The sequence below is a fragment of the Sceloporus occidentalis genome, unplaced genomic scaffold, assembly GCF_023333645.1.
Source record: "Sceloporus occidentalis isolate IW3139 unplaced genomic scaffold, rSceOcc1.0.p SCAF_3, whole genome shotgun sequence".
Lineage (NCBI taxonomy): Eukaryota > Metazoa > Chordata > Lepidosauria > Squamata > Phrynosomatidae > Sceloporus > Sceloporus occidentalis.
The window spans coordinates 75336542-75364013 of NW_028316983.1; the positions used below are offsets into that span (position 1 = coordinate 75336542).

General features: G+C 42.2%; 1 protein-coding gene across 2 annotated transcripts in view; it reads left to right on the forward strand.

Annotated features, from left to right (window-relative positions):
- The window catches only part of LOC149316248 (cytochrome P450 4B1-like), a 41034-nt gene extending 17098 nt beyond the window's left edge, over window positions 1–23936 (forward strand). For both annotated transcript variants that reach the window (XM_089515088.1, XM_089515087.1), the window contains exons 3-12: window positions 3241–3285; window positions 4977–5104; window positions 6971–7095; window positions 9977–10128; window positions 13613–13719; window positions 17125–17315; window positions 21265–21398; window positions 21755–21819; window positions 22468–22550; window positions 23459–23936. In XM_089515088.1, the coding sequence (XP_089371214.1) occupies window positions 3241–3285; window positions 4977–5104; window positions 6971–7095; window positions 9977–10128; window positions 13613–13719; window positions 17125–17315; window positions 21265–21398; window positions 21755–21819; window positions 22468–22550; window positions 23459–23627 (1199 nt within the window). In that variant the 3' untranslated portion in view covers window positions 23628–23936. The remainder of the gene's footprint in view (window positions 1–3240; window positions 3286–4976; window positions 5105–6970; window positions 7096–9976; window positions 10129–13612; window positions 13720–17124; window positions 17316–21264; window positions 21399–21754; window positions 21820–22467; window positions 22551–23458) is intronic.
- Window positions 23937–27472: the final 3536 nt, after the last annotated feature.

Genomic DNA, 27472 nt, shown 5'->3' on the forward strand with positions numbered 1-27472 from the left:
AAGATAATTCCAAATATCCACTGCAGCAGAAAGGAAAGTTTGGATTTGATATGATCCATAGATATCTATAATGTCTCATAAATGCAGCTTGAGTGACATAGGCTGCATCTGCACTGCAGGAATAATAATCCAAGTTGATACTTTAACTGTCATGGTTCAATGCTATGGAATTCTGGGAATTGTAGTTTGTTGTGGCACCAGAGCTCTCTAACAAATAAGGCTAAATGTCCCACAAAACTACAGTTCCCAGAATTCCATAGCATTGACCCATGACAGTTAAAATGGTGTCAAACTGGATTATTTTTGCAGTGAGGATGCAGCCTTATTCTTCTATATTACAGAATGACTTTATATTGTAAGGCATTATAATATACTTCTATATTATAGAATGATATTATATTTTATTATTTTGAATTGTATTTTTAACTGTTTTTTAAAAGAAAAATCTATGTTTTAAATTGTTTTAATAAGGGTAGTACTTCGCATTAGATCTCAGAGGACTATACCCTCCCTTCAACCTTTGATTCTGATTTTGTTTCAAGGTGCCCTCCTGCAACCTTTAGGCTCCAGGGAAGGGAATGGCAAACCTCCTCTGAACAAATCTTTCCAAGATAACCCCAAATATGGCCTTAGGGCCGCCATAAGTCAGAGGGTGCAAATTCTACAGTTTTGGTGTACTCCCCTCCAGATAAAAGGATTCATGAATATTCTGGGGCCTTGTCTGGTTAACATGACTGCTAGTATTGTTGAACAGATTTTATAACTAAATGGTGAGATAGAAAGGGTTGTTAATATTTTTGTTCCCAAACTTCTTCTCCTGTATTTCTCCTTCATTGATCAGAGAACTGAGCAAACAAGGAACCAACAAAAGAGTGACTAGAGTGCAGATGGCAAAAATCACATAGAATCTGTGACCAGAGTCATATTGTGGCATCTGCTTTGTGGTAGTGAGAGCAGTGAAACGTTACTGCTTCTCCACTTTCCTTATATCCTTGGCCTATCCAGCCAACAGAGTGAAGTCGAAGGCTTTCATGGTCGGCATCCATAGTTTTTTGTGGTTTTTTTGGGCTATGTGGCCATTTTCTAGAAGAGTTTATTCCTGACGTTTCGCCAGCATCTGTGGCTGGCATCTGGCGAAATGTCAAGAATAAACTCTTCTAGAACATGGCCACATAGCCCGAAAAAACCACAAAAAACTATGTAGTCCTGGTTGTTTTGAAGCAAATGGTGGCTCCAAAAATTGTTATAAGAATTGTCTGGTTGCAAGCACACACTTTTAGGACAAGTTGCTTAAGAAATTGTTGCTGGTTTGGCTCTAATACCTTTTGGATATAATGGATTGTCTAAATTTAGATTTAAACAGGTTTTGACATGAAAATAACATTGGCCACCATGATGAATGTCCACTGTCAGCAGATAGATTGGAGGAGTATAACCAGATCAGTTCTCTTGACCTCTTAGTAGTTTTGGGTGGTATCAACCATTGGATTTTGCTGAACCAGCTCTGTGAGGTGGGGATGGAAACCACAATAAGAAGATAGTTTTGCTCATACAATAATAGAGTTAGAAGCGACTACAAGAGCCATCCGTTCCAACCCTTTGACACGCACAATCAAAGCACTCTCAAAAGATAGCCATACAGCTCCTGTTTAAAAAGCCTCCAAAGAAGGAGGCTCCACCACACTCTAAGGCAGTGTGTTCCACCATCAAACAGCTCTCATTGTCAGGAGATTCTTCCAAATTTTTAAGTGGAATCTCTTTTTCCAACATACCTGCATGGACAGTTTTAGAAAGAAGTTATGGGAGAATTCTGCTTATTCCCAAGGCATATGACTGTGGAATTCCACAAGTTTGATTTTGTCTGCTATGCTATAAAATGTGAAGTTAGGAGGCATTATTACACTGATGCTTTCCATCTTTGTGTCTCAGTATCATCTAAATCAGGTGAGCCTGTAGATATACTAAACTGCTAGTTAGATATGATGATGAATCAGAATGGGACCAATAAACTGAAGCTAATTCCTGGAAAGATTCATCATGGTAGGCAGTTTCAGGGTCTCAAAAACTAGTGTTCAGCCTAAATGTTGGTCATCTGGATAGGGTTACATTCTCTTGAAGGAAAAGACGAACAGCTTCAAACAGGGAAGGAGGATTCCTTCCTTTTATCAACTTTCACTGTTTCTCTTCTTACTACCTTTCCTGGATGAAGTTAGCTTTTCCACAGTGGCCAGTGACCTGATGACTTTTAGTCTGAATTACTGTTATACATGAAACTAACATTGGAAGCACTTTGGAAATGTCAACCAGTGTAGAATTTGATGGCTAGAATTCCTATCAGTTTACATCAATGTACCCTTATAAGGAAAACTAAAGTAAGTGGTTATATTGCACTAATTTTTAAGGAGCTACTTTGGTTCCCTGTTCATCATCATACCAATTCATGGTATAAATCATCTCCTTTAAAGATTGTAATAGTTTGGGTACAAATATGTGAAGAAGTGCTTTGTCCCATACCATGTTTCCTGTGTATTATCATCAGCCTCACAGGCCCTTACTCAAGTATCATCAGTGGGGGGAAAAATACATTACACATCTCTAAAATAAAGAACTTTCTCGCTGGCTACTTCCCAACTTTTGGATGTCTTCCCAGAACAGATGAGATTGATGCTAACCTTGCTTTGTAGTCAGTGCTAGAACAGAATGTTCCTTTTTTGCCCAGGCATCTTGGCCTAAATCCAATTGCTAGTCCTAGCTACAGTAGACCCATTGAATCAACAGCTAAATGGTAAAACCACCTAAAAACAGTAAAGCTGCTATTGTTTTTTAAGAGGAGCCTTGGGGTTTTAAAAAATTTACTTGTTTAAGAAGTGGTTTTACCTATTGTGCATCAGCTCAGGAGCCCTCATGGGCCAAGGGGCAATAAATTAATGCCTTCTATAAATAAATAATAAATCAGGATTTCAGTAAATCCAGTTGATTCATTGGGTGTACTCTACTGGGAACTAGAAAATGGATTTAGGTCTTCAGTTTTAATTGAATATGTCATTTGTTTGTTATCTGGTTAAATGAGTAATATGCTTATTATTTTGTGTTTGCTTGTTTGTCTTGAATAATATTATGCATACTGTCCTGGGAGTCCTTTTGGCTGAAGTGAGGCTTATATATTTTAGAAATAAAGAAATAGTACAACTGGAAGCAGAAGTTTCAACTTATTTTCTCTTGTTCACTTGTCTTTTACAGATCCAAAGGATAATATGAGCTATCGAAACATAGTCCCATGGATCGGTATGTATATTCAAGGCCTTTGTGGTAAAGAATAGTTGAAGGCAGTTAAGAACAGGCCATAAATAACATAGTTAGAATTATATGGGTTATATGGGTTTACATCTTAGGCCTATCAATGTTGGTATTTATAGTGAGAAAACTCTGCTAAAGGTAAGGCACCCCTTCTCGGCATTGTTTTGTGGGTGTGTATGCTTATTTTATTTAAGCTCCTTAGGAATTTCTACTGAAAACAAATGCCAAAATTTAAATACATGTTAGACAATACTTTGGGATACTATTTTTTCATGTTATGTAAACAGCTCTAGAAATTTCTGTTGAAAGGCAAGTAAGTTCATACAAATCCACCGTGATAGAGAATACTACTAGATACTAGTCAGGTTAATATCTATGAAAATAAATACAACATAAATACAGTCTATAGCTGTCATGCAAGAATAAAATTATAGGCAGGTTCTACAACTATACAGTTTAATGTTACATTAGAAATTCAGGCCCGCTACATACAGCCCCGAAAGGGAGGGCTGGAGGCCACCTGTTTTCCTGTGGAGGGACACTGCAGCAGCCAAACTGCATGGTGTCCCTCCACCCCAAAAAGAACCTGGAAAAACTGGGTTCTTTCTGGGATGCTGCGTGCACATCACAAGGGCGGCCCCCATATGGACGGGAGGCCACCATTATGCTGCTGCCGTGACATCCTAGGGTTAGGGACCGTACAGTTGGTGTATGGCTGCCTAGACGCTGCTTCTTGGTGGTATGTACCCAGCCATAGATTCTGTATAGAGGTCTTGAATTTATTAAATTTTAGTTTATAAGAAAAGGTTAATACAGCTTGCAAGCTTTTAATGTTATCCATTTTCAGTAGAATGTATAGCTGATTCCATGATCACTGCATGAAATGCAGCCTTTGTATTAATTTGCCTGTAAGGCATTCTGTTTGCAATGTGTTGGCATCCATACCTTGAGGTTGGAATGGAACTTGGCTTATACATATATACCTGTTCCAACACATGCACATGCCTGCACATTCATACACATAGTGATAGGGCACATTTCTACATTTCCATTTTAAAATTCCACTCAATCCCCACACCTCTTTTCAGAGAAGAGAAGAAAATATGCAATGCAGTGTGTTTAAATCTTGTTCGATCACAGAAACCCTGGAATGAAAGTTGGTGTGCATATACAGGACAGTGTGATGTGTTATCTAAAACTCCTCACTCATTTAATAAGTTGGAAAGTTGGGGCACAACAGAAAATCTCTCTAATGAAGGTTGTAAAAAGGGACTTCCAAAATTGCTCCAGTTAGCAAAGAAGTAATAGGCTCCAAAGAAAATTTGGAAAATGCTCTAGAAATTCTGCTTAATCAGAACTCTGGCATCAGGTGGGTTGTTACTGAAGTGTATGAATTTGTGCAGTTGGCTGGCTTAGAAATGGCACTTGGATTCTCATGCTGAGTAATTGTGAGGAAATCTAATATCTTGAAGATTCCAATTTCTCTATCTCAATTTAATTTGTATATAAGGGACTTATTGCTCCAATTATTGTAGGAAATGAATTAGATAAGGCAAAAAACAAAACGAATGCTGTTACTGCTGTGAATTCTGATGATTAGCAGAAACTGTTTCTGCCTGAATATATCAAAAGTATATCTGAAAAGGTTTGAATGATAGGCTATGTTTTTGTTTTCCTAGGAAAAGGCTTGCTGGTCTTACATGGACCAAAGTGGTCACAGCATCGAAAGATGCTGACTCCAGGTTTCCATTATAACATTTTAAAGCCATATGTGACACTGATGGCTGAATCTACCAAAGTGATGTTGGTAAGTGCTTTCCTAGGATTACCTAACTAGCTTGATAGCAGTGCTGTTCCTGATAATGTTACTCCATGACATGGTTCATGGAAATCTGGTTTGTTGGGATATGCAAACCAACCTCTGCTAAGAAGCCAGGCACAAACCATAATTTAACCTATGCCTGACTCTGGACTTACAAACTCTGTCCCTTTGTGCATGGGCCAAATAAACTGGCCTCACCCCATCCTATTGGTGTGGCAACCAGATGACACACAGCCCAAACCCCAGTTCTGGTGTGAACAGACCAACCTGTTCAGCACCAGAACCAGGGTATACTCCTCTTAAACCATATTTAAATAACTTTCTGTTTACTCTGGATCTTCCTGGAATCCAGAGCCCTCCAGTTTGATGCTGGCTGGCTGTTTGAAATGTATCTTGCTGTGCTGTTTGGTGTATCCACCACTGCTGTAGTTTGCTTGTTTTGAGGTCAGAACAAGGTGCACAACCATGTGATCATCACTGAGTGCCTCATTCTAACCTCAGATCAAAGCAACAGGCTACGGTGGCAGACACTGGGCAGCACAGCAGGATGGGCATGCGAACAGCTATCTGGCATTGGAACAGCAGACCAAAGTAATGTGGGGAGATTGGGGCAGCAGTCCTTTGGCTACAGTTCTCTGTGAGCAGTATACCCTGGAGTATCTTGGCCAGTGCTGATAGCATCTCTGTCTGACAAAAGAACCAAGAGAAAAAACAAAACAGAGATGTAGAAAAGAGGACATGGTTTGTTTGGTCATCTGCTGCATGATTTCTTATACATAACATAAACCATGAATTATGATATGCACATAACAAATGCTTAAGACACAGTTAAGTATTCCAAATATCTTTTGGATTAAAAAAAAATAAAACATTTATTAAGCACTAGACCAGAGGTAGGGATTGTGCAGACCTTTATATGTCAGTGGACTGCTAGCAGTCTAGACCAGCAGCATTCCTGCACCAAGCGACACCTGGTGTGGGGGGGCGGGACTTCTGGGATTGGGCGTTCCAGGGGCTGGGGATTCTGGTGCGTTTCCAGGAGCGGGGCTTCCAGGGACAACGTGCACTCCATCTTCCCGTGCCAGAAAACGATGGGACCTGGACGCAATGGCATTCCTGCATGGGGTGTTTGTCCCCTGCGCACACTGCCCCATCATCACATGCATTGCTCTGTGCCCCCTGCATAAGCAGCGACATGTCCTGCGTGCACTCCATCACCTGTGTGCAGTCCCGCTCCTGGAAAAGGACAGGACTGCACGTGGGGAATAGATTGCATGCAGGACATGGGGCTGCATGCATGGGGGGCAAGGAGAAGCGTGTGTGGTGACAATGCAGCATGCACAAAGGATGGAGTGTGGGAGTGGTGTGGAGCAGGTTACTAGGTATCATCCCCCTTCTCAGGTGTCACCTGGAGTGGTCTGAACCCCCTGCACCCTCCCTAGTGACTCTACTGGTCCAGACCAGCATATTCAGTGGTGAGGACTGCAGGGAGTCTGTATTTGGATGCCTGTATTATTTTCTCTCCTCCACTAGAAAATCAGTTGGGAGGAAAATTAATAGCACCTTAGGGCAAATACTGCATAGCCTTCAGACAATTGCTAAGAAAGTCTTCTTTCATGATTAGGGGCAAAAGAATATGCAGAATTTTAAAAGTGAGCTGAAATTTATACACTTGTATGGGTTAATAACATTTAAAACAGAAAAACATTCCATATAAATGTACTACAGGCTTAGACTATATAGCCAACAGAAGGGGGCACACTAAAGCTACCAGAAATGTAGTGCTGAATTTCCAATTCCTACATTTTGAGAGCACTATGGTCATAAATTATTTTCCATCTGTTGATTTAGGATAAATGGGAAAAGCTGATCACTCAGCAGAAATCAGTGGAGCTTTTTGAACATGTGAGCCTGATGACACTTGACAGTATCATGAAATGTGCCTTCAGTCATAACAGTAACTGTCAAATGGGCAGGTAGGTACTGGTGTATCTTTAATTCTGTGGAGAGGCCCATCTTATTGGCCAGTGCTGTGCTGAGCAGTGATTTTAAAGACTCCAGCAATCTATCTTGGATTTATGTTACACTTTCATTGATGTGAAAACAGAGCTTGGAAATATATTTTTTTGGACTGAAATTCCCAGAATTCCCAGTTTGCTGGGGAATTGGGGGAGTTACAATCCAAAGAAAGAACTTTTCCAAGCTCTGTGTGAAGTACACAGCTTACGCATCCCATCCTAGCTTAACTACTCAGTTCTAGTTTTAAAAACATTTGAAATGATTGAGGAAAACTTCTCTATTCTAATACTGCACTGGTTACTCTTCTCACTCAGGTGAAAATGACTCTAATTTCCTAATTTCTTATTAAAATCACTTCAGCATTGTTGTTGACTATCGTAAATGTTCTTCTTAAAAAATAAAAATAAAAGTGAGCTTTAGTTTATGCATAAAAGTGGTGGCAGAATGACAGAAAACCTGAAAGGAAAGCTACCATTTATAGCTTTAACAGCGAAACAGTGAAGATTTCCCTTTTAAAAAAATAATCATAATTTTGAAATATTCACCATGTAAAATACACACAGCAGTGATACTCAAATATTTTACCCTTGGGACTTCACTTTACCTCTACATATGGACATTGCCCCCCTCTGTAATATATGAATAAAAATACTTTGTTTATTTAATGTGAGTATTTTAATTTGGACATCCATGTGTATTCACATTTTAACATTTTATAAGGAAAAAACATTGTTCAAATTAGAACAGTTTTATTTACGTAAATTCAATATTTTATTTAATGCATGTGTAGATTTACGGCACTTTATAAATAAAGCTAATAATAATAATAATAATAATAATAATAATGATAATAATAATAGGGCGCCATTCCCACTGGCTTATAAAGCGGATCAAGACTTGGATTATGGGGGCATCGTTCCCATTTGAGCACACATTTGATCCTCATTGCACCAATTGTGTTCCCATTGGAATTCGGATCTGACCCCCATGTAATCGATTTTTCCAGGGAAAACCCGAATCAGGGGGGCTTGATCCCGGTTTAATTTGATTGAACTTTTTCGGAGGTTTTTCTTGCACCTCCCAAGTCCAATCTGGGGCAAATGAATGGGAACGACAAGGGTGTCTGATTAGGGAACTTGGGGATGGGAGGAGAGTGCACCAAGGGGCTGGCCTGGGGGTGTCACCCACTTTGTTCTCTTTCCTACATTACTGGCGCCATCCCCCCCATTCATGTAGCCTTTCCCCTGGTGGAGTGGGAAGCAGGGTAAGGTGATCGCATGTGTAGACAAATTGATTTTTTTAAAAGTTAAGCTTTTGATCACCTAGGCGCTCTGTCGGGTGTCCAAACAGAGCAAATTGCTACATTGACCTCCAAATGCGGTAAACACATTACGCCCCCCTGAAACCTCCTCCCTGCTCCACGTTCATAGACCAACATGTGAGGAGACCCATTGAACACCATTTTAAACTATTATTATATGCCTGCTCAATCGCCCCCCAAACAGCCCAGGGAACAATGGGGGAGGCAAAGGGCCTTGGGGGGATGGAGGCTCCTTCTCCTTTTCCCAGAGGGGCTCTGGGAAGACGCAGGAGCGCTTGGGAGGCAAAGGGACTTGGGAGGATAGAGGCACCTTCTCCTTTTCCCAGAGGGGCTCTGGGAAGACGCAGGAGCGCTTGGGAGGCAAAGGGACTTGGGAGGATAGAGGCACCTTCTCACTTACCCAGAGGGGCTCTGGGAAGACACAGGAGAGCTTGGGAGGCAAAGGGACTTGGGAGGATAGAGGCACCTTCTCCCTTTCCCAGAGGTGCTCTGGGAAGACACAGGAGAGCTTGGGAGGCAAAGGGACTTGGGGGGATGGAGGATCTTTCTCCTTTTCCCAGAGGGGAAAAGCGCCTAAGCGACTGATTGACCGTGCCAAAATGCATTGAAGCAACTGATGTCACTGTGACGTCAAGCACCTAGGTGCTTGATTGACAGCTGCTTTAAAAAAAAGAGGTTCCCCGGAGCAAATCACTCCGCTTTAAAATACAGTAGGGAAAAATCCAATAGGAATGAAAACATGAGTCAAAATAAATTAAGTCATTTTTCAGCCTTTCCTAATGGGAACGAAGGACCAGATTTGGTTAGGACTTGGGGAAAAAAATCAAGCCAGAATCGCAACGATATACGTCGATTTTTGTGCCCAGTGGGAATGGGGCCAAGATTTTACACATAAAAAAGTTTGGGAAGAGGAGGAGAAGGAGGAAGAAACAGGACCTACAAGTCTCATGCTACCTTTGAGCAACTCTTGTGTACCTCCTTGGGGTCCTGCACTACCATTTCAGAACCACTGACATACAGCACTAGAACCTCAAATGCTCTGGTAGCATTCCTGTTTTGTGGCACAATCCTGAATCCAGTAAGGTTTACTCCATCATAAGGAATATGTTGAGGTGCATCTACACTGTAGAAATAATGCAGTTTGACAACATTTTAAGTGCTGTAACTCCATCCATCAGAAACCTGGGCTTTGTAGTTAAACAAGGTATTTATCTTTCTCTGGCCAAAGAGTGCTGGTGCCTCACAAAACTACATATTCCAGAATTTGGTAGGATGGAGCCATGGCAGTTAAAAGTAGGGTCAAACTAGATTATTTCTGCAGTGCAGATGCAGCCATGGATGGGCAATAATTGCAGGTAACTTTATTTAGGTTATGATCCTATGATATTTGAAAGAATGCCCATGTTATTTCTACAGTGATGCAGCCCAGCATTGCAGCCACCAGATTACTTTAAGACTTTATGGTAGTGAGAACGTACAAGGATTAAGACCATATGATTTCTTTGTTTTACTCTTAGGGAGAACTCCTATGTCAAAGCTGTCTTTGAACTTTGCTCCTTGGAATATGAGAAACTGAATTCTATCCTGGGCCAAAGCGATCTGATTTATTGGTTCACTCCCCAGGGTTATCGGTTTCGGAAGGCATGCCAGGTTGCTCACCTTCATACAGGTTCTCTTCCTGATTCTTTGCTTTTTCCCTTTAGATTTTGTGTCATACCAACAGTGGACAAAGTACGCACCATCTTTAGACACTGTGGGACTGCAGTTCCCAGTTAGTACTACCAATGGTGTAAAATACTGGGAAATACAGTGAACATTGTCTAGAAGACCACACTTTGTTCACTCCTGCTTTATAGCTTTCTTCCCTCTCCTCCTCCTAAAATAGGTATAGGAACCTTTTGTCCTTTGTGCATACAGTCGAACTTCCCTATACACGGATTTGCCATACGCGTATTTGAGCATACGCGCATGGCAAACCCGGAAGTTGTTCCTAATGGCGGCGTGCGTGCATGTGCGCCGCCATTAGGAACAAAGTCCCTCTCCTCCCCTCCTCTTTCCCCCTCCTTCCTAACTTCCCTCCCTCCCTCCCACCTACCTACCTACCTAAAACTAACCTACCTTCCCTCCCTCCCTCCCTCCCTCCCTCCCTCCCTCCCTCCCTCCCTCCCTCCTTACCTGGGTCGCCGCACTGCCGCCGCCGCATCCTCGCTGCTGCTGCCGCCGCCGCTGTAAGTGGCCCGGATGCAGCCTGGAAGTCTCTTGGCCTCCAGGAGCAGCACCCAGCCGTTTTGTGGCGGCGGAGGCCGAGGCCACGAGGGAGAAGAGGCTTGGCCTCGTCCTCCTCGCGGCCTCGGTCTCCGCCACCGCAAAATGGCCGTCTGCTGCTCCTGGAGGTCAAGGGGCCTCCAAGCTGCAGCCGGCTCTTCCTCAGCGGCGGCGACCAGGGAGAACGGGGCCAGGCCTCATCCTCCCTGGTCGCCGCCTCTCTTAAAGAGCCGGCTGCAGCTTGGAGGCCCCTTGGCCTCCAGGAGCAGCAGCCAGCCATTTTGCGGCGGTGGAGACCAAGGCCGCGAGGAGGATGAGGCCAAGCCTCTTCTCCCTCGCGGCCTCGGCCTCCGCCGCCACAAAACGGCTGGGTGCTGCTCCTGGAGGCCAAGAGACCTCCAGGCTGCATCCGGGCCAGTTATAGCGGCGGCGGCAGCAGCAGCGAGGAGGCGGCGGCGGCGGCACGGCGACCCAGGTAAGGAGGGATGGAGGGAAGAAGGGAGGGAGGGATGGTAGGTTAGTTTTAGGTAGGTAGGTAGGTGGGAGGGAGGGAGGGAAGTTAGGAAGGAGGGGGAAAGAGGAAGGGGACTTTTCTGTCCAATGGCGGCGCACGTGCACGCGCGCCACCATTGGACAGAATAGTGCTTTGAGCATATGCGGATTTTGGTATACGCGGGGGGGTCCAGAACGGATCCCCTGCGTATACCGAGGATCCACTGTACTGTGTTAGGCTGCTCCTAGCCCCAGGAACAAATAAGTGCCTAAACTCATTTTAGAAAAAATGGGAAAGAGAGGTAGTAATAAACAGAACCAGGAAAAATTAGAAACAAACCACAGAGAGATATATGAAAGATAATTACTGCATATACTTATGTATAAGTCTAGAAATTTTAGTCAAAAAATTTACCCCAAAAACCTGGGTCGACTCATAGAAAAGGGAAACATCCCCTAGTGATAGTTAAGAGTGTAATATGTCCTGGAAGCAGTGACACCCCCCCCCCCACTCTCTCATCCATCCAGCCTTTAGGGCAGGGGTAGGCAACCTTTTTGAGCCGGGGGCCGGGTTGCTGTCCCTCAGACAACTGGAAGGCCGAAGCCAAAAAAATAAATTATTAAATATTTTTTTAAAAAATTTAAATAAATAAATAAACCGGGACAAATGTAGGACAAAATTTTCAAATTGTGTACACTTTTTTTAAAAAAGTGGAGGACACGTGAAAAAATTTGCTGATTTTTTAAAAAATGTTAATGTAAATGCATGTTTCTGAGGCTTCTATAGACAATTGCCCCTGCACACGAGAGGCCAAAGGCCCCGGCGGCAATCGGCGGCAGGACCAGGCTGGGGCCGGTCCCAAGGCCTCGCTGGGCCGCATCCGGCCCGCGGGCCACAGGTTGCCTACCCCTGCTTTAGGGTGAGCACAAACAATTATGCCTTCCAGAATTTTGTAGGTTCTTTGGCATCATTTTCCTTTGCTTCATCATTTAGATCCTTTGTTGCATCCCCCTAAGTTTTATCCACGACTTATCCATGGGTCACATCAAAATCCATAATTTTATGCCCCAAACTTGCCCTTGACATATACATGAGGTTGACTTATAGTAGAGTATATACGGTAGTTAGTCCAAGTTAGGAATGCTGAAGAATATTGATTGGTGATTATTTTTTAAAGTGATATGATCTAATTTGCAATTTCTGTTTTAATGTAAATGTTTTACTGGGACATAATTACAAGCTGTTTCATTTCTCAGGCATCTGATGAAGTAGGCCAAGAATTTTACCACATGAAAAAAGAAAGGCAAAATGGGTCAGGAGAATAGTGACTTTCTCCGTGCTGCTCCACATGCCATCGTAGCATTTCCATTTTCTTCCCAAGGAGAAATGGTCATCAAAGTGAGCCTTTTAACAAACAAATTTTGCCAGCATGCTTTGATTACTATCTCCTCTCGGGAAGAGAATGGAAGTGCTACAACATCATGCGGAGTGGCATAGAGAAAGTCACTACTCTCCTGATCTGTTTTGACTTTCTTTCCTTGTGTGGTAAAGTCAGAAATCTATGAAAGCTTATGCTACAAACCTCTTTGTCTCAGATTGAAAGGTGTTACAAGATCCCTTTGTAAACTGTTACAGACTAACCTGGGTGCTTCTTTGAATATGACTTCTACAGGAGACAGTGGTTATATTGGATCATGACATCTTGCTTACTTACCTAAGTATTCCCTGTATAGATTGATCTAGTGTGAATGTCCTCCCAGTTTGAATGTGAGGGCACTAAGACGCTGTGCAGAATGGTAGGAAAAGTTGGCCTGAGGATGGAGTTGGGGCATGGTGTCCATATGATGTATGCCCTGGCTCTGCCCCTAGGCCAGCGTGACACCACGCGCCACACTACATGGCGCATGGTGTCATGGTGCCCCTCTGGCGCTGAGTCCACATGACACAGCACCAAAAGAGCACCTTAAAGCCATGATGCCAGAGCTATCCTTTCCAGGGCGCAAAAATAAGCTGCATTTTGCGGCTCCTTTTTGCTCCCTGGAAAAGCCAGATCGGGGCCATGGCGTACAGTTGCTGTGGCCCTAATCTGGGGAACATGGAGGCGGCTGCAGACCACCCTTTCAGGGACAGTCTGTACAGCCCCTTAGAGTTTAGTATTTGAAATATTTTCTTTCATTCATTCTGTTTAAGGTATGCAGATGATATCTTTTAATGCATGGTGCTGTGTCATGGTTCATAGGCATATTAATGTTCTTAGGCTTTCAGCAAACAGTCTCTTACCCATGTGACAGTTTCTCAATTATATAATATTGTTGCTTTGAAATTAACCTTTGCCCATCTCTCTGTGAACTTGTAATTTCCAGTAAATTGTTATATTACTCACTTTTCAACACAGAAAAAATCATTAAGGCAAGGAAGGAGTCTCTAGGGGATGAGGAAGAACTCCAGAAGATCCAACAAAAGAGATACCTGGATTTTCTTGACATACTTCTCTTTGCAAAAGTAAGTCGCAATAGAAAATAATTCCATACTTGTGTGGCCCTGAGGCTAGACTACTGTAATTCACTGTAATACATGAAGTTTTCTTTGAAGGTCTGGGAGCTCCTTATAATACAAACAGTAGCAGTTTATCTCCTAATTCTGAGAAGGGCAGAGAACAAATAACACCAGAAAAACATTGCATATATGCTTCAGCTTCCATACTGGAATCCTTTTGTCTCCATGGAACAACTGATAATATATTAATTGGTTTTCTTTCTTGATATATGTGTACCTTATTATTGACATAGAAGAATGAGAGTTTGATTCAGACCAGCTGCTATTTCTACATTCAGTCAGGATGGCTTAAATTTAAAATGATTACAATATAATTAATAAAAGACAGAACAAGAATTAAACTACCATGTTAAAACAATTTAGAATATAAACTTTAAAAAGATGAAACAAACTTAACACTACAATTAAAAGCATATATCGCCCTCTTATGCCCCCTTCCTTAAAAACCATCAGTTCCAAAATCCTGTTTAAATTTTTTTTTTCAAACAAAGTCCTCACTTGCTAACAGAAGGCCAACAAGGAGGAGACCATTCTCGTCTCTCTATGGAGGGAGCTCCAAAGTCCAGGGGCAGCCACTGAGAAGGCTCTTTTTCATGTTCCCATCAACTATACCTGTGAAAGGTGGTAGGACCAAAACAAGGGCCTTTCATGTGGATCTCTTGAGTCCAGGCAGGTTTATGCGGGGGGGGGGGTATGGTCTGTCAGATAGCCTAGACCTAATTTGTATAGGACTGAATAGGTCATAACCAGCACTTTAAATTGTGCCCAGAAACAGGACAGCAGCCGACAGAGCTGTAGGAGCAGAGGAGTAGTATGATCCTTGTAACCAGCTCCATTTAAGGCCCATTACAGACCGTCAAAATGTAGCATGGCGGCGGCGATACTAGGGTTAGGGAGCATGCACCATTCAGATGCTCCCTAACCCTAGGACGTATTCCGTATGTTAAAATGGCAGCACCCTGTACACACGGGCGCCGCCATTTTGACGTGATGGACGCTTAGCGTCCGCACATCATGGCGCACTTGTGATGTCACAAGTGCGCCATTGGTGCACTCGGGTGTCAGAGATGCGCCACAAAAAGAACCCACTTTTTGTGGGTTCTTTTTCCGCTGGCGGAAAAGGAGGCGGTGGCAGATTGCCCTTTTTGGACGATCTGTATCCCACCTAAGATTCTGGCTACAGTTCTTTGTACCAACAGAAGCCTTAGTAATAGAATCTCTTGACTCAGACCCTGCTATTATCACCAGCCCAGTTTAGCCATATATATCATCAAACTTTCACACGTTGCCTATTTCCTGATCTTTCTTGATATCCTAAAGACCGGGTTGGGGGCAGAGTCATGGTCTACACAATGCATGCCCCTTCTCCATCCCCAGAGTGGCGTGATGCTGGGCACTGCACCACAAGGCACACTGCGTGACGGCGCTCCTCCAGTGCTGCATCCATGATGCAGTGCTGAAGAAGTGCTGTAAAGCTGAGTCACCACGGTTATTGCACCCTTGCAGCTCTTTTTTGCGCCCTGCAAAGGCTAGATCTGGGCAACGGTGTGTGGTTGCTGCGGCCCCGATCGGGTTGTAAAAGGGGCAGCTGGAGGCTGCCTTTTTGGGACTGTCTGCACAGCCCCTTAGTAAATCAATGTGTCTCTTCTTTGCTCAGTCTGTCACTGTTCCTCTTCTTATACCTTTCCCGATTGATCGCTCCAACAGGAAATTGAAACATAAAGCTATCCACAGAAAGCAAGGAATTCTGTGGGGTTATTTAAAATGGACATATGAAAGAAGCTCTTTTTTAAAAGATACATTTTTAAAAAAATACTGGCATGTTGCTATCCTCTGAGGCTGAACAAGTATGACTTTCCAAAGGTTACACAGTGAGTTTTTATGCTGCAGCGGGGTTTTGAACCCTGGTCTCCAGAGTTATAGTCCAGTTCTCAAACTGCTACACCATGATGGCCCTTGAGCTGAGGTACTTATCCCAACCTCTTATCTCTGGTCTCATCAACTGATCACTTCATTATTTTCTGTCCTGCTCACATTAGTGTATTCAAGCTCAGGCAGGAAACAGGAGGAGCCTACAGAGGGAAATCCCTCCTCACAAAGTCACATCATTCCTACCTTCCAGTGAATAATAATAATAATAATAATAATAATAATAATAATAAAATTTATTTATATACCGCTATTCCATTCAATCACAGCGGTGTACAACAATTGCAATAACAATACAATACAAGATAAAAATTGGAATAGATAATTAAAACTTACAAAACAGTGCACAGTATACATAAAATCAACATTAAACAAAGCCAGCAATATACTCGAAGATGTTAATCATATGGGGGGGGGGGGGCACACATATCACGGAACATCAGGGAAGCCTTGATGAAACAAAAAGGTCTTCAGACTCTTTTTAAAGAGATCCAGGGAGGTGGCAGTGCGGAGCTCCTCGGGGAGGGTGTTCCAGATCCCAGGGGCCAAGATGGAAAATACCCTTTGAGAGGTTGACCTATATCTTGTAGAAGGGATCCTCAATAAACTCTTCCCAGATGACCTGAGTGTGCGGGGCAGATTATATGGGGAGAGGTGGTCTCCAAGTACCCTGGGCCCAAGCCATTTAGTACTTTATAGGTTATAACTAACACCTTGTATTGTGCCCGGAAGCGAACAGGCAGCCAATGGAGATCATACAAAATTGGTGTTATATGGTCGGCCCTGGAGCGTCCAGTGACCAGCCTAGCTGCCATATTCTGTACTAACTGAAGCTTCCAAGTTTGGTACAAGGGTTGCCCCATGTAGAGCGCATTACAGAAATCCAACCGAGAGGTTACCAGGGCATGTACCACTGTTTCAAGGTCCCCCCAGCCTAGGTAGGGTCGCAGCTGGCGTATCAGCCGAAGCTGATAGCAGGTGCTTCTGACCGTTGCATATCCCCCCCGGGCCGGGAGAACCTATCACTAGCACTTCTGTTTCCTCTGGATTCAAACTGAGTTTGTTTTCCCTCATCCAGCCCATTACCGACTCCAAGCAGGCATTTAGAGGAGAGATGCCATCCCTAGTCACTGCATCAGTCGGAGACACAGAGAAACATATTTGGGTGTCATCAGTGTACTGAATAGGAAGAATTAACACACTGTTGGAAGCCTCTATATGTGAAACTAGAAGGAACCTTCACAATAAGTACTAATGTCCCATTCTGTGTTAATAAAACACATCTTCTGTGACAACATATAGTGTGAATCATGCAGTATCGCCCATATTTACTTCAGTATAGTTTTTTCATACTGCAATGAGAGACAGAAATATGGATTTCTGGACCATATTCTACCACTACTGAAGTTTGTCACTGTTTAGGATGAAAATGGCATTGGACTATCTGATGAAGATATACGTGCTGAAGTGGACACCTTCATGTTCGAAGGCCATGATACCACAGCCAGTGGGATTTCCTGGTTGCTGTATTGTCTTGCAGTGAACCCAGAGCATCAGCAGAGATGTAGGGAGGAGATAAAATCCATCCTGGGGGAGCGTGGCACCATTGAGTGGTAAGGATTCATGTTTAATTGCTGAGATAACCATCATGGTTCTGATGAGCACAAATGTATATACAGACATCTCCCGTTGTTCCTGCTAGGCATCCCATGATTCTTGATTTTTGTTTTAATAGAAATTAAATGCAGTCATTATAGTAATTACAAAACATGAGGTAGGTTTCCATTATAGAAGTGAGCAGCCATTGTTTTTAGTAGCAGCCTTTTCTTTTTGATAATTATGTGGCTCTGCCCTCAGACTAAGTGAGGGCTTTTCAGCATTACTGTAGTACTTTACAAACTAAAGAGATTTGATATTCTTCATCATATTTTCTGTTTCATACTAAAGGCTCCTGTTGAAATGAAATGCTAAAGTATATTTGGAGCTTTATCGCATTAAAAACAAACCCGGCAGGGAAACAGAAAGAAGCCTGTTTATCTTGCCTGTCTCTGGGTGATGTCAAAGCACTTTCATTCTCTTCCAGTCATAAAAGTGTGGGAGAGGCAAAAGTGTCCTTTTTGCCAAACTGGACAAATCCATTTGTTAAAAAAGATATTTCTATCACTTTCTCCCATGCTTTTACGAATGGAAGAGCTTCAACGTTTTCCCTTTCCCTGCCAGGTTTGTTATTAATGCAATACATCTCTTGGAGAAACATAAGAGGAATTACAGTATATCCTTTGGGCAGGGCAGGATCACTATGAATTTACCTTGCAGTAGGAGAGCAGAACTATGCATTGGCCCAGGAATATGATAAAGGTTGAATTTCCCTTATCCGGGATTCTGAAATCCAAAATATTCCAAAAACCAAAAAAAATCAGTGGGTGGCTGAGATAGTGACACCTTTGCTTTCTGATGCACAGAAATGTGTGCATTTCTGATGCACAAATAATTTTTTGCATGTGTTTCATGCATAAAGTTATTTTAAAATATTAGGCTAGGTATGTAAGAAATATACAAAATATAAGCGAATTTCATATTTAGACTTGCATCCCATCTCTGAGATATCTCATTATGTATGTAGATGCAAATACAGATATTCCAAAATGCAAAAAATTCCAAAACCAAAACACTTCTGGTCCCAAGCATTTTGGATAAGGGAGATTCAACCTGTACTGACTAGTGATGGTCAACTATTGCTGGCAAGACTTTATTGCAGGAAGATGCACCAGTGTGGTGTAGTAATTTAAGTGCTGGAATAGAACTATAGACAGAATAATAATAATAATAATAATAATAATAATAATAATAATTTATTTATTTATTTATATACCGCTTTTCCAAAAAGATCAAAGCGGTTTACATAGAGTTTAAAACCAATTACAAAAACATCATAAAATAGATAAAACCAAGAGCACTAAACACAATTTACAATCTAAAAGCAATCATTCAATCAATCAATAGGGTGAGGTAGAGAGTCAATGGGATCAGAGTACACGACTTCATTTTCCAGGGGGGAAGGCTTGACAGAAGAGGAGGGTTTTAAGCCTCTTTTTAAATGTTTCCAGGGGGGTGATAAGATGGAGCTCATCGGGAAGACTATTCCAGATTTGTGGGGCCGCTACTGAGAAGGCCATCTGGGAAGTAATAACATATTTAGAAGGTGGAATTTCCAACAAGTTCTTCTCGGTTGTTCTGTGTGTGCGGATTATATGGGGAGATGCGGTCCCTCAAGTAACTCGGGCCCAAGCCATGTAAAGGCAAGGCTGGTGTCTTCTTTTTTTTCCTGCAAGCCTTGAGTCTGCAAATGCTGATGCAAAGAGGGGTGTGTGTGTGTGTATGCACCCAGACTTGTTTCCCCATGCTGATACTGTGACCCTTGAGAGAGGTTCAGAGAGAGAGATGTAGAGTGGGAAGTGGTGCTTTGTTTTCCCCTTTAGATCTTTTGTAACATCCCCTCGACTTATCCACGGGTCATATCAAAATCCATGATTTTGGCCTGAAAAACTGCCCTTGACTTATACGTGAGGTTTGAATCCCTGTTTATCCCTGTCACAATATCTGAGTCCAAGAGAAAGGCAATGACAAATCTCTGAAGATATTTTGCCAAGAAAACCCTATGACAGGGTGACCATAAGTCAGAGCCAGCCTGAAGGCTTATAACAACCAACAGCAACACATTGGGGAGATGAGCAGAGGTGGATGGGAGAGTGTGGAGGAAAGAGCAGCATTTTGTTGAATTCATATACTCACTTAAGGGGTGCTCCTGCTTTCTGTATCAGCTGCCACTGTTTTGAGTAATTCAGGATCTGTGGGGACACCACTCTGCCTGGCCTTATCCATAACTTGAGTCCCAGTCCTGGGAACTTAAATTCAGCATAGCAATCCCATAAAGTGTGTGTGCATATACAAAATCATTTATTTAAGAGTAGATAATGAAACTATTCACAATTACTTGTTCAAACACATGTGCTTACAATACAGTGTTTTATCTACTGTTAATACCTACTGTTATTTATACAGCTATATACTTATTCTAATTTACCCTTCTTCAAACACACATCACAGATTCCACTCTCTGATCAATTGGCCCTGACCATTCTGACATTTGTCCCTGCTAACTTTTTCCTACTTAACTCTCTGACCCTATTTGACTGTCGAACACAAATACTGAACCAGTCACCACTCATTTCCAACAATCCACATTCTGATCCCTCTACCAACAGACAACTTGCTTTATTTCATATAATATACACAATATTTATCCATATATAATACATTTTCTATAATGTAAACACCACACATTTTTATGAAGTCCAGAATATTGCAACATAATTTGCATATTGGGCTACTTCAGGTGTCAGCCATAACTCCATATTATTTCTAAAGAAAGTTAAGAAGCACATTCCCAGTACAAACTCTTGCAGGATATCCTGTTTAATTCCCTCCATTCTGAGACTTGATTTATGCCTACCTTTCATGTCTTGTTCTTTAAACTAATTGCTAATACAGCACAAGATATGCCCTCTTATCCCATGGTTGCTTAGTTTCCTGAGGAGTTTTTGGTGATGTTCTTTGTCAAAAGGCTTTTGGAAATCCAAGTGTATAATGTCCAGTGAATCATCCCTGTCTATATGCTTGTTAGATAACTCCATAGCACTACATTGCAAGACAGGTGTTATTTACTTGGCAGTTTGCTGCTGTCTTGTTCATGGAAGAAGGGGGGCACTGAGTATCGTGCTCATCTGTTGTTTCTGCAATAGCTACATATTGATCCATAAATGGCTTTTCCTGTGCGACGTTGTAATTGATGGGCGATGACAGAATTGCTATAGATATGCTATTGATGGTATTACATTACTCTTGATTCTGTTTCAGTAATTGTGGTCTTAGTGTTGAGAATGGATAGGACCTGAATGTTAAGATGGTTCAAGCACTGGTAAAATTTCTGCTGAGCACTTGTCTACACTTCCCAGAATATTTTGGGCTGCCTTTGGAATATTCTGGTCCCCACATTTCCCCTGAATTTATCCCCTACCTGCTGAAGATGACGGGTGGCTGTGGTCCCTGTGAAGTGGCTAGCACTGCAACTGTCAGTTGCTGTGAGGTCAGATAAGGCAACGAGCTCCATTCTAACATCAGACAAGGCCAGAGTGACTTGTGTCCACCAAACAACTTAACAGGGATGCTGAGGGACCAGCAGCCTCCTGTTGTTGCCACATTTTGCTCAGGGATTTCTAGAAGATCCAGAGCAAAAGGTAAGGTTTTAAAATGCAGGGTAAGAGATGGAAACCCTTAATTGAGTTCAGATGTTGTGTAAACAGCCCAGATACAATTGGATCTGTGTGGTGTAAACACCATGTGGTCAGCCCAAAGGGAATTTGGGGTATAGAACTAATGTAGGCAAGCCCTGGGACAACAGTACAATGGAATCTGGCTGGGGAACATGCACCCAACATATGATCTGGCCTGCCTGTATGGAGGTTTTCCTTTTTGAATAATTCTCTCTCTGATCTTGCCCAGGGATGATCTTAGCAAGATGACTTACTGCACACTATGCATTAAAGAGAGCCTCCGCCTTTACCCTTCAGTGCCAGGAGTATCCCGAGAACTCACCAAACCTATTACATTTTTTGATGGAAAGACTTTGCCTGAAGGTATATTTCATTTTGTTTTATTTTGACAACCAGAATTTGTTTGTTTGTTTGTTTGTTTGTTTTAAATGTAGGGCAGCACAGGCTAACATTGTTAGAATTCACACCGATGGAAAAGAGAAGTTTACATGGTTTTAAGTACATTCATTCTTATTTTTTCTATTCGTATTATTAAATACATTCAATATTATTTATTTTTTAAAAAATTATGCTTTGCAGTTCATTTCTTCAATGTCTAGGGTAGCTTACTAACAAAACTTTAAACCACTGGCAATCAGTCTGAGCCTGTAATAGCTGTTATTGACATCCAAGAGTGTATAACACATCTTAATTTCTTTTCACCATTGATTGCTTCTCAGGGTCTTGGGTTGCAGTAAGCATTCAACTCATCCACAAGAACCCCAGCATATGGAAAGATCCAGAGGTATGTGTCCTTGGCATTCTGATGCTCTGGTGCTGCAACAAACTACATTTCCCAGCATTCCATAGCATTAACCCATGACCCCAAGTGGGGTCAAACAGATTATTTCTGCAGTGTGGATGCAGCCCTAGATAAGCAACTCACTCTTATTCCAGAAAAGAGCAGTTTAGGGATGTAAATCATTGCATATTTTGTTCTCACACACAAGAACCAAATTTCCACAGTTCTCCCTCCACAAGGCAGGACTGATAGTTTTGTGGATTTTTCAATTATTTTCACATGGAGATTTATGGTGAAGAAAGTATTTGCACATGAAATAGTTATCCTTTGGCCAAAGGATTCCCCCCCCCACCCCAAAGAGTTGCCCAACACAACTCTACAACTCCCATTTCAATATTGTTTCTCATCTTGGATGAGAAAAACTGCAATTCCTTTCAGTAGTCAGAGTCTAATCTGCACTGCAGAAATAATGCAGTTAGACACCACTTTTACTGTCATAGTTCCAAATATCTGGTGGGTCAAAAGCTCATTTCTCCTGCTCTGGTAATTGAAGCAACAAAAGTAGGAGAAAAAAATAGAAAATGCATACACATATATGTATTTAAAATGCTCAAAAAGGCTTCTTAACAATAATGAATCTTTTTGTTTTAGGTGTTTGATCCTCAGAGGTTTACACCTGAAAATGTATCCAGCAGAAATTCCCATGCCTTCCTGCCATTCTCTGCTGGTCCAAGGTAAACCTTGTAAGATACATGTAAATTAGAATAAATTTTTTGACCTGGTATCTCTGTCTAGATCAGAGGTAGGCAATCTGCACACTCAACCTCTTTACCATTTGTTGTTGTTGTTGTTGTGTGTCTTAAAGTCATTTCTGACTTAGGACATACATAAGGTGAACCTATCATGGGGTTTTCTTGACAATATTTGTTCAGAGGAGGTTTGCCATTGCCTTCCCCTGAGGCTGAGAGCATGTGACTTACCCAAGGTCACCCAGTGGGTTTCATGGACAAGCTGGGAATCAAACTCTCTAGTGTTGTAGTCCAGCACTCAAATCACTATGCCACTATGGCTCTACCTCTTTACTTTAGAGGAAGGCAATAGTTACTCTCCTCTGAACAAATCTTGCCATGAAAACCCAGTGATAGAGTCACCATAAGTTAGAATCAACTTGAAGGCACACAACAACAAATTAAGCTGGAGGAGAAGGGCAAACTACTTTCCCCTCCAGGGAAGTGATCAAAGCAGCATGAACAAAATTATATAAAGTCAGTCCTCCATATCCACACATTTTGCATCCACGGATTCCACCATCTACAGCTGGAAAATATATTTATAAAACATTTCAGAAAGCAAATGTTGGTTTTGCCATTTTGTATAAAGGATACCATTTTAATAATCCATTGTATAATGGGACTTGAGCATCCACACATTTTGATATCCACAGTCATCCTGGAACTAAACCCCAGCAGATACGAAAGGCCATTCTGGCATATCTCTTGAAAGAACTGAGTTGTTCCAAATTTTCATTCCAAATTGCAGCTCCTCTTGGCCAAAAGAGTTCTACAGAAAGTTTAAGTCTTGAGAATATGTTTCTATGCACAAGCTTTTGTAACCATTTCCCTTTTCTTTTCTTTTCTTTTAGGAACTGCATTGGGCAGCAGTTTGCCATGAATGAAATGAAAGTGGCTCTTGCCATGACTTTGCTTCGATTTGATCTTTCACCCGATCTTTTGAAGCCTCCACCTGTTCCTGTCCCTCAGATTGTCTTGCGTTCTCTTAATGGGATACACATTTGCTTGAAAAAAATGTGAATCTGAAACTTCAGAGGAATTAATATGGGATGGGAGAAGAGAGAGCTTAGTAGAGAGTGAGAGAAGACTGAACTGGTTCTTTATTAAAATAATTTGAGAACAAATGTTTAAGTTTTGGGCTATCAAATGACAATCTCCTTTTTTTAAAAAAGACAGGTAAGTTGATTTCTACTCTGACTGCTATTACTACTACCATGTAATGTCCAGAATCTTGTTGGGGCAGTTAGGAATGTGTCAATTAAGACTTTATCACATGGGGGAAATTGGGGATTTAAAAAAGGCATTTTCCCAGGACAATTGTGGCAAAGATTTTCCCACACATCACACTTAGAGAGAATTTATCCCGGGAAGAACCAGGAATGTTCTAGCGACAAATCATTCACGGGATTTTCCCATGAATAATTTGTTGCTGGAACATTCCTGGTTCTTCCTGGAATAAGTTCTCTTTAATCACAATGTTGTGGGAAAATCTTTGCCGTGATTGCACGAATGTTCTGGCAAAATGCCCTTTTCAACCCCAGATTTCCTTCATGTGATAAAGTCCCTAGAGTAATACTCTCTTGACTGTTTCATATTCACAACTGCTCTATAGCCCCTAGTTTAGGGGCCATGAAAGTCACCCAATCTGCACTTATTGGGAAGCAGACGGTTAACTGAAATCTCCAGTTAATGGAAATCTGTCTCCCTGTCAGTAGAGAAGCAGTGGGATGATGGCCCTACCTCCATTTGCCCAAGTGATCTTGGGCACAAGGGCCTTACTGCTGCCCAGAGATTAGGCAGCATGAGAGATTGTTCATGTGAAGGGGTGAGAGTATCAGTTAGATGCTTCCTGATCAAAAGGCACAGACTTCCATCAATTGGTGTGGCTTCTTCCTGGTAAATGCAGATGGGAGGGGGGGGGTGTCAGTAAAGGGATCCAGTGCATAGCATCATAACCATATGCATACATAAATCCCCATTGCCCTTATTTATACCCTGCCCAAATCTGGGGATCCAGGAGGCTTACAAATTAAAAGAAGTTCAATAAAGCTAAAACATACAAAAGACCAGCATTAAAATCAATTAACAAAAGAATTAATATTCATAATATTTAAACAATTTAAAACAATACAATTAAGTATAATAAAAAAGTGCTTTAAAAAGAATACATAATTAAAATAATAAAGTACTGTGTTAAAAGTCCTTTCTTTAAAAACTTTCAGTTCTAAAAGCTTGTTGAAATAAAGAAGTCTTTGCTACTGATAGAAGGACAGTGAAGAAGGCAGTTCCAGAGCTGAGGTCCTTGTTAAGCCTTTAAGAAGTACTATAAGCAAGAGATGACTGGCAGTTCAAGCAACAAGAAGAATGGACCTCTACACCGGTCTCTGCCTTTTTTAAAACCTTACTTACTTGGGCATTTTAAAAAAAAATTCACCTCTGCTTTCATGGGTCCTAATACAAGAACTGAACAAGAAGGGCATCACAGTGGAGAAAAACGTGTACAGAAATGAGCAATAGCAATGGCAATAGCAAGTACATTTCTATACCGCTTATCAGTGTACTTAAGCACTCCCTAAGCGGTTTACAAAGTGTAAGCTAATTGCTCCCAACAATCTGGGTACTCATTATCAAGCACAGAAGGATACAAGCCTGAGTTGAGCTCTTTCGCTGGTATTGAACACGCAAATTTATGGTTTGTGAGTGAGTGGCTGCAGTACAAGTATTTAACCACTGCACCACCAGGGCTCTTGAGGGCGCAATCAAATGCTCAATGGATAGATGGGTGCCAAGCTGCACCCACAAATTCCAGGGTGAGTCTACCATTAAGCAGGATAAGACAACATACTTCTGGTGGCAGACATTGCAATGCAACAGCAGGATATTGGAAGAGATTGCTCTGTGCTGAAGGACCTCCCCTCAGCCCCAAGCTGGTCTGTCAGCTTCGGACACTACCACACAAGTCCCATCCTCACTGAAATCACATCAGTTAATAAAAATGGAAACATACTAGTTTCAGAACAGCCATTATTGCATGACTTGCCAATTGGCTGGGGCTGCTTCTGCCACTGTACTCTCTGATTCCCTCTGAACCCTACTGTTCTGCCCTATACCCTATTCAGCATGCCTTTCATTCCCCCCCCCCCTTTCCACACAATTCCAGAGTTCTGCTAATGCAAGTTAAGGTTGCTTCTTTTTAAAAAAGAATAGAAAATAATAATAATAATAATAATAATAATAATAATAATAATAGGCAATCAGCCTGCTTAGAAATAGCAAGGGGGTGAAGAAGAGACACTGACACCATGTGACTGTCAATATTGCGACTGCCCTATGAGCAACATTTCATGCCTGAGGGCTAATGCAATTGGGAGTTTCACCCATCAAGGAAAAGGAATGTGCTAACCATGCTCCAGGGACATAGCGGCTATGAGTCAGATGTCAGAGGCGGACCACTTCCTGATCAAGGTGGGACTAATGGCTACTACCCATACACTTCTCAGGGGTGAAGGACCCATTAGAATGGTACACCCTCGAAGGGAGACAGAACCCAAAAGGTTCCAGGAAGCCCTAGAGGGTTTTATGGTTGGGAATGATGGCGATTCTGTTGATGCCCTAGTTCAGTGGTTCCCAACCTTCCTAATGCTGTGACCCTTTAATACAGTTCTTCATGTTGTGGTGACCCAAACACATGAAATTATTTTCATTGCTACTTCATAACTGTAATTAAATAGGTGTTTTCCAATGGTCTTAGGCGACCCCCATGAAAGGGTCATTTGACCCCCAAAGGGGTCCTGACCCACAGGTTGGGAACCACTGCCCTAGTTGATACCTGGAATAACGACCTTTCCAGGGCTATAGACAGCATCACTCTTGAGCATCCTCTCTGGTTCGCTTCAAATAAAAAAACATGGTATACCCAAGAACTTCGTAATATGAAGCGGACCACGCGACGACTAGCGCATCGCTGGCGAAAACACCACCGCTTGTCTGATAAGACACTCCTTGAGAACCTGTTAGAGTCTTATGGAATGGCAATTGAGGTAGCAAAGAACTCGTTCTATGCTGCTTGTATTGCATCGGCAGAGTTGCGTCCAGCAGAGCTGCTCAGGGTGGTTAGAGATCTAACTCAGCTGCCTCCCACTCAGAACCCATTGTTAGAACCAACTATAGCCTGCTGTGATGCATTTAATGACTTTTTTTGCCGATAAAATCTTGTTGATCTTGATGCCGGCATTAAAGCAGAGTCCAACCTGCCCTCTCAATCCCTGCCCATCATGGCTTACCGCCCAGGGGGAGGGGACGTGGTAACAACATTGTTACAGGCTATAATCAATACATCCCTCAGGGAGGGGAAGTTTCCATCTAACCTAAAACAAGCAGTGGTTAAACCACTCTTGAAAAAACCCTCCCTTGATCCCTTGATTAGAAATAACTACAGGCCGATCTCTTTATTGCCATTCTTGGGCAAAGTGATTGAGAAGGCAGTTGCCCTCCAATTCCAAGCTGTCTTGGATGAAGCCAATTATCTGGACCCATTTCAAACCGGCTTCAGGGCGGGATAAGGAGTTGAGACAGCCATGGTCACCTTGGTAGATGACCTCCGTCTGAGCATTGACGGGGGAAGTGTGGCCCTGCTGCTGCTCTTAGACATCTCAGCGGCATTCGATACCATCAACCATGGTATCTGGAACGCCTGAGAGGGTTAGGTATTGGCAGCACTATACTCCAGTGGTTCCGGTCCTACCTCTCGAGTAGATTCCAGATGGTGATGCTGGGGGACAGTTATTCTTGTAAAAGAGAGCTGACATCTGGTGTCCCTCAATGCTTTTTAACATCTACATGAAGCCGCTAGGAGAGGTCATCCG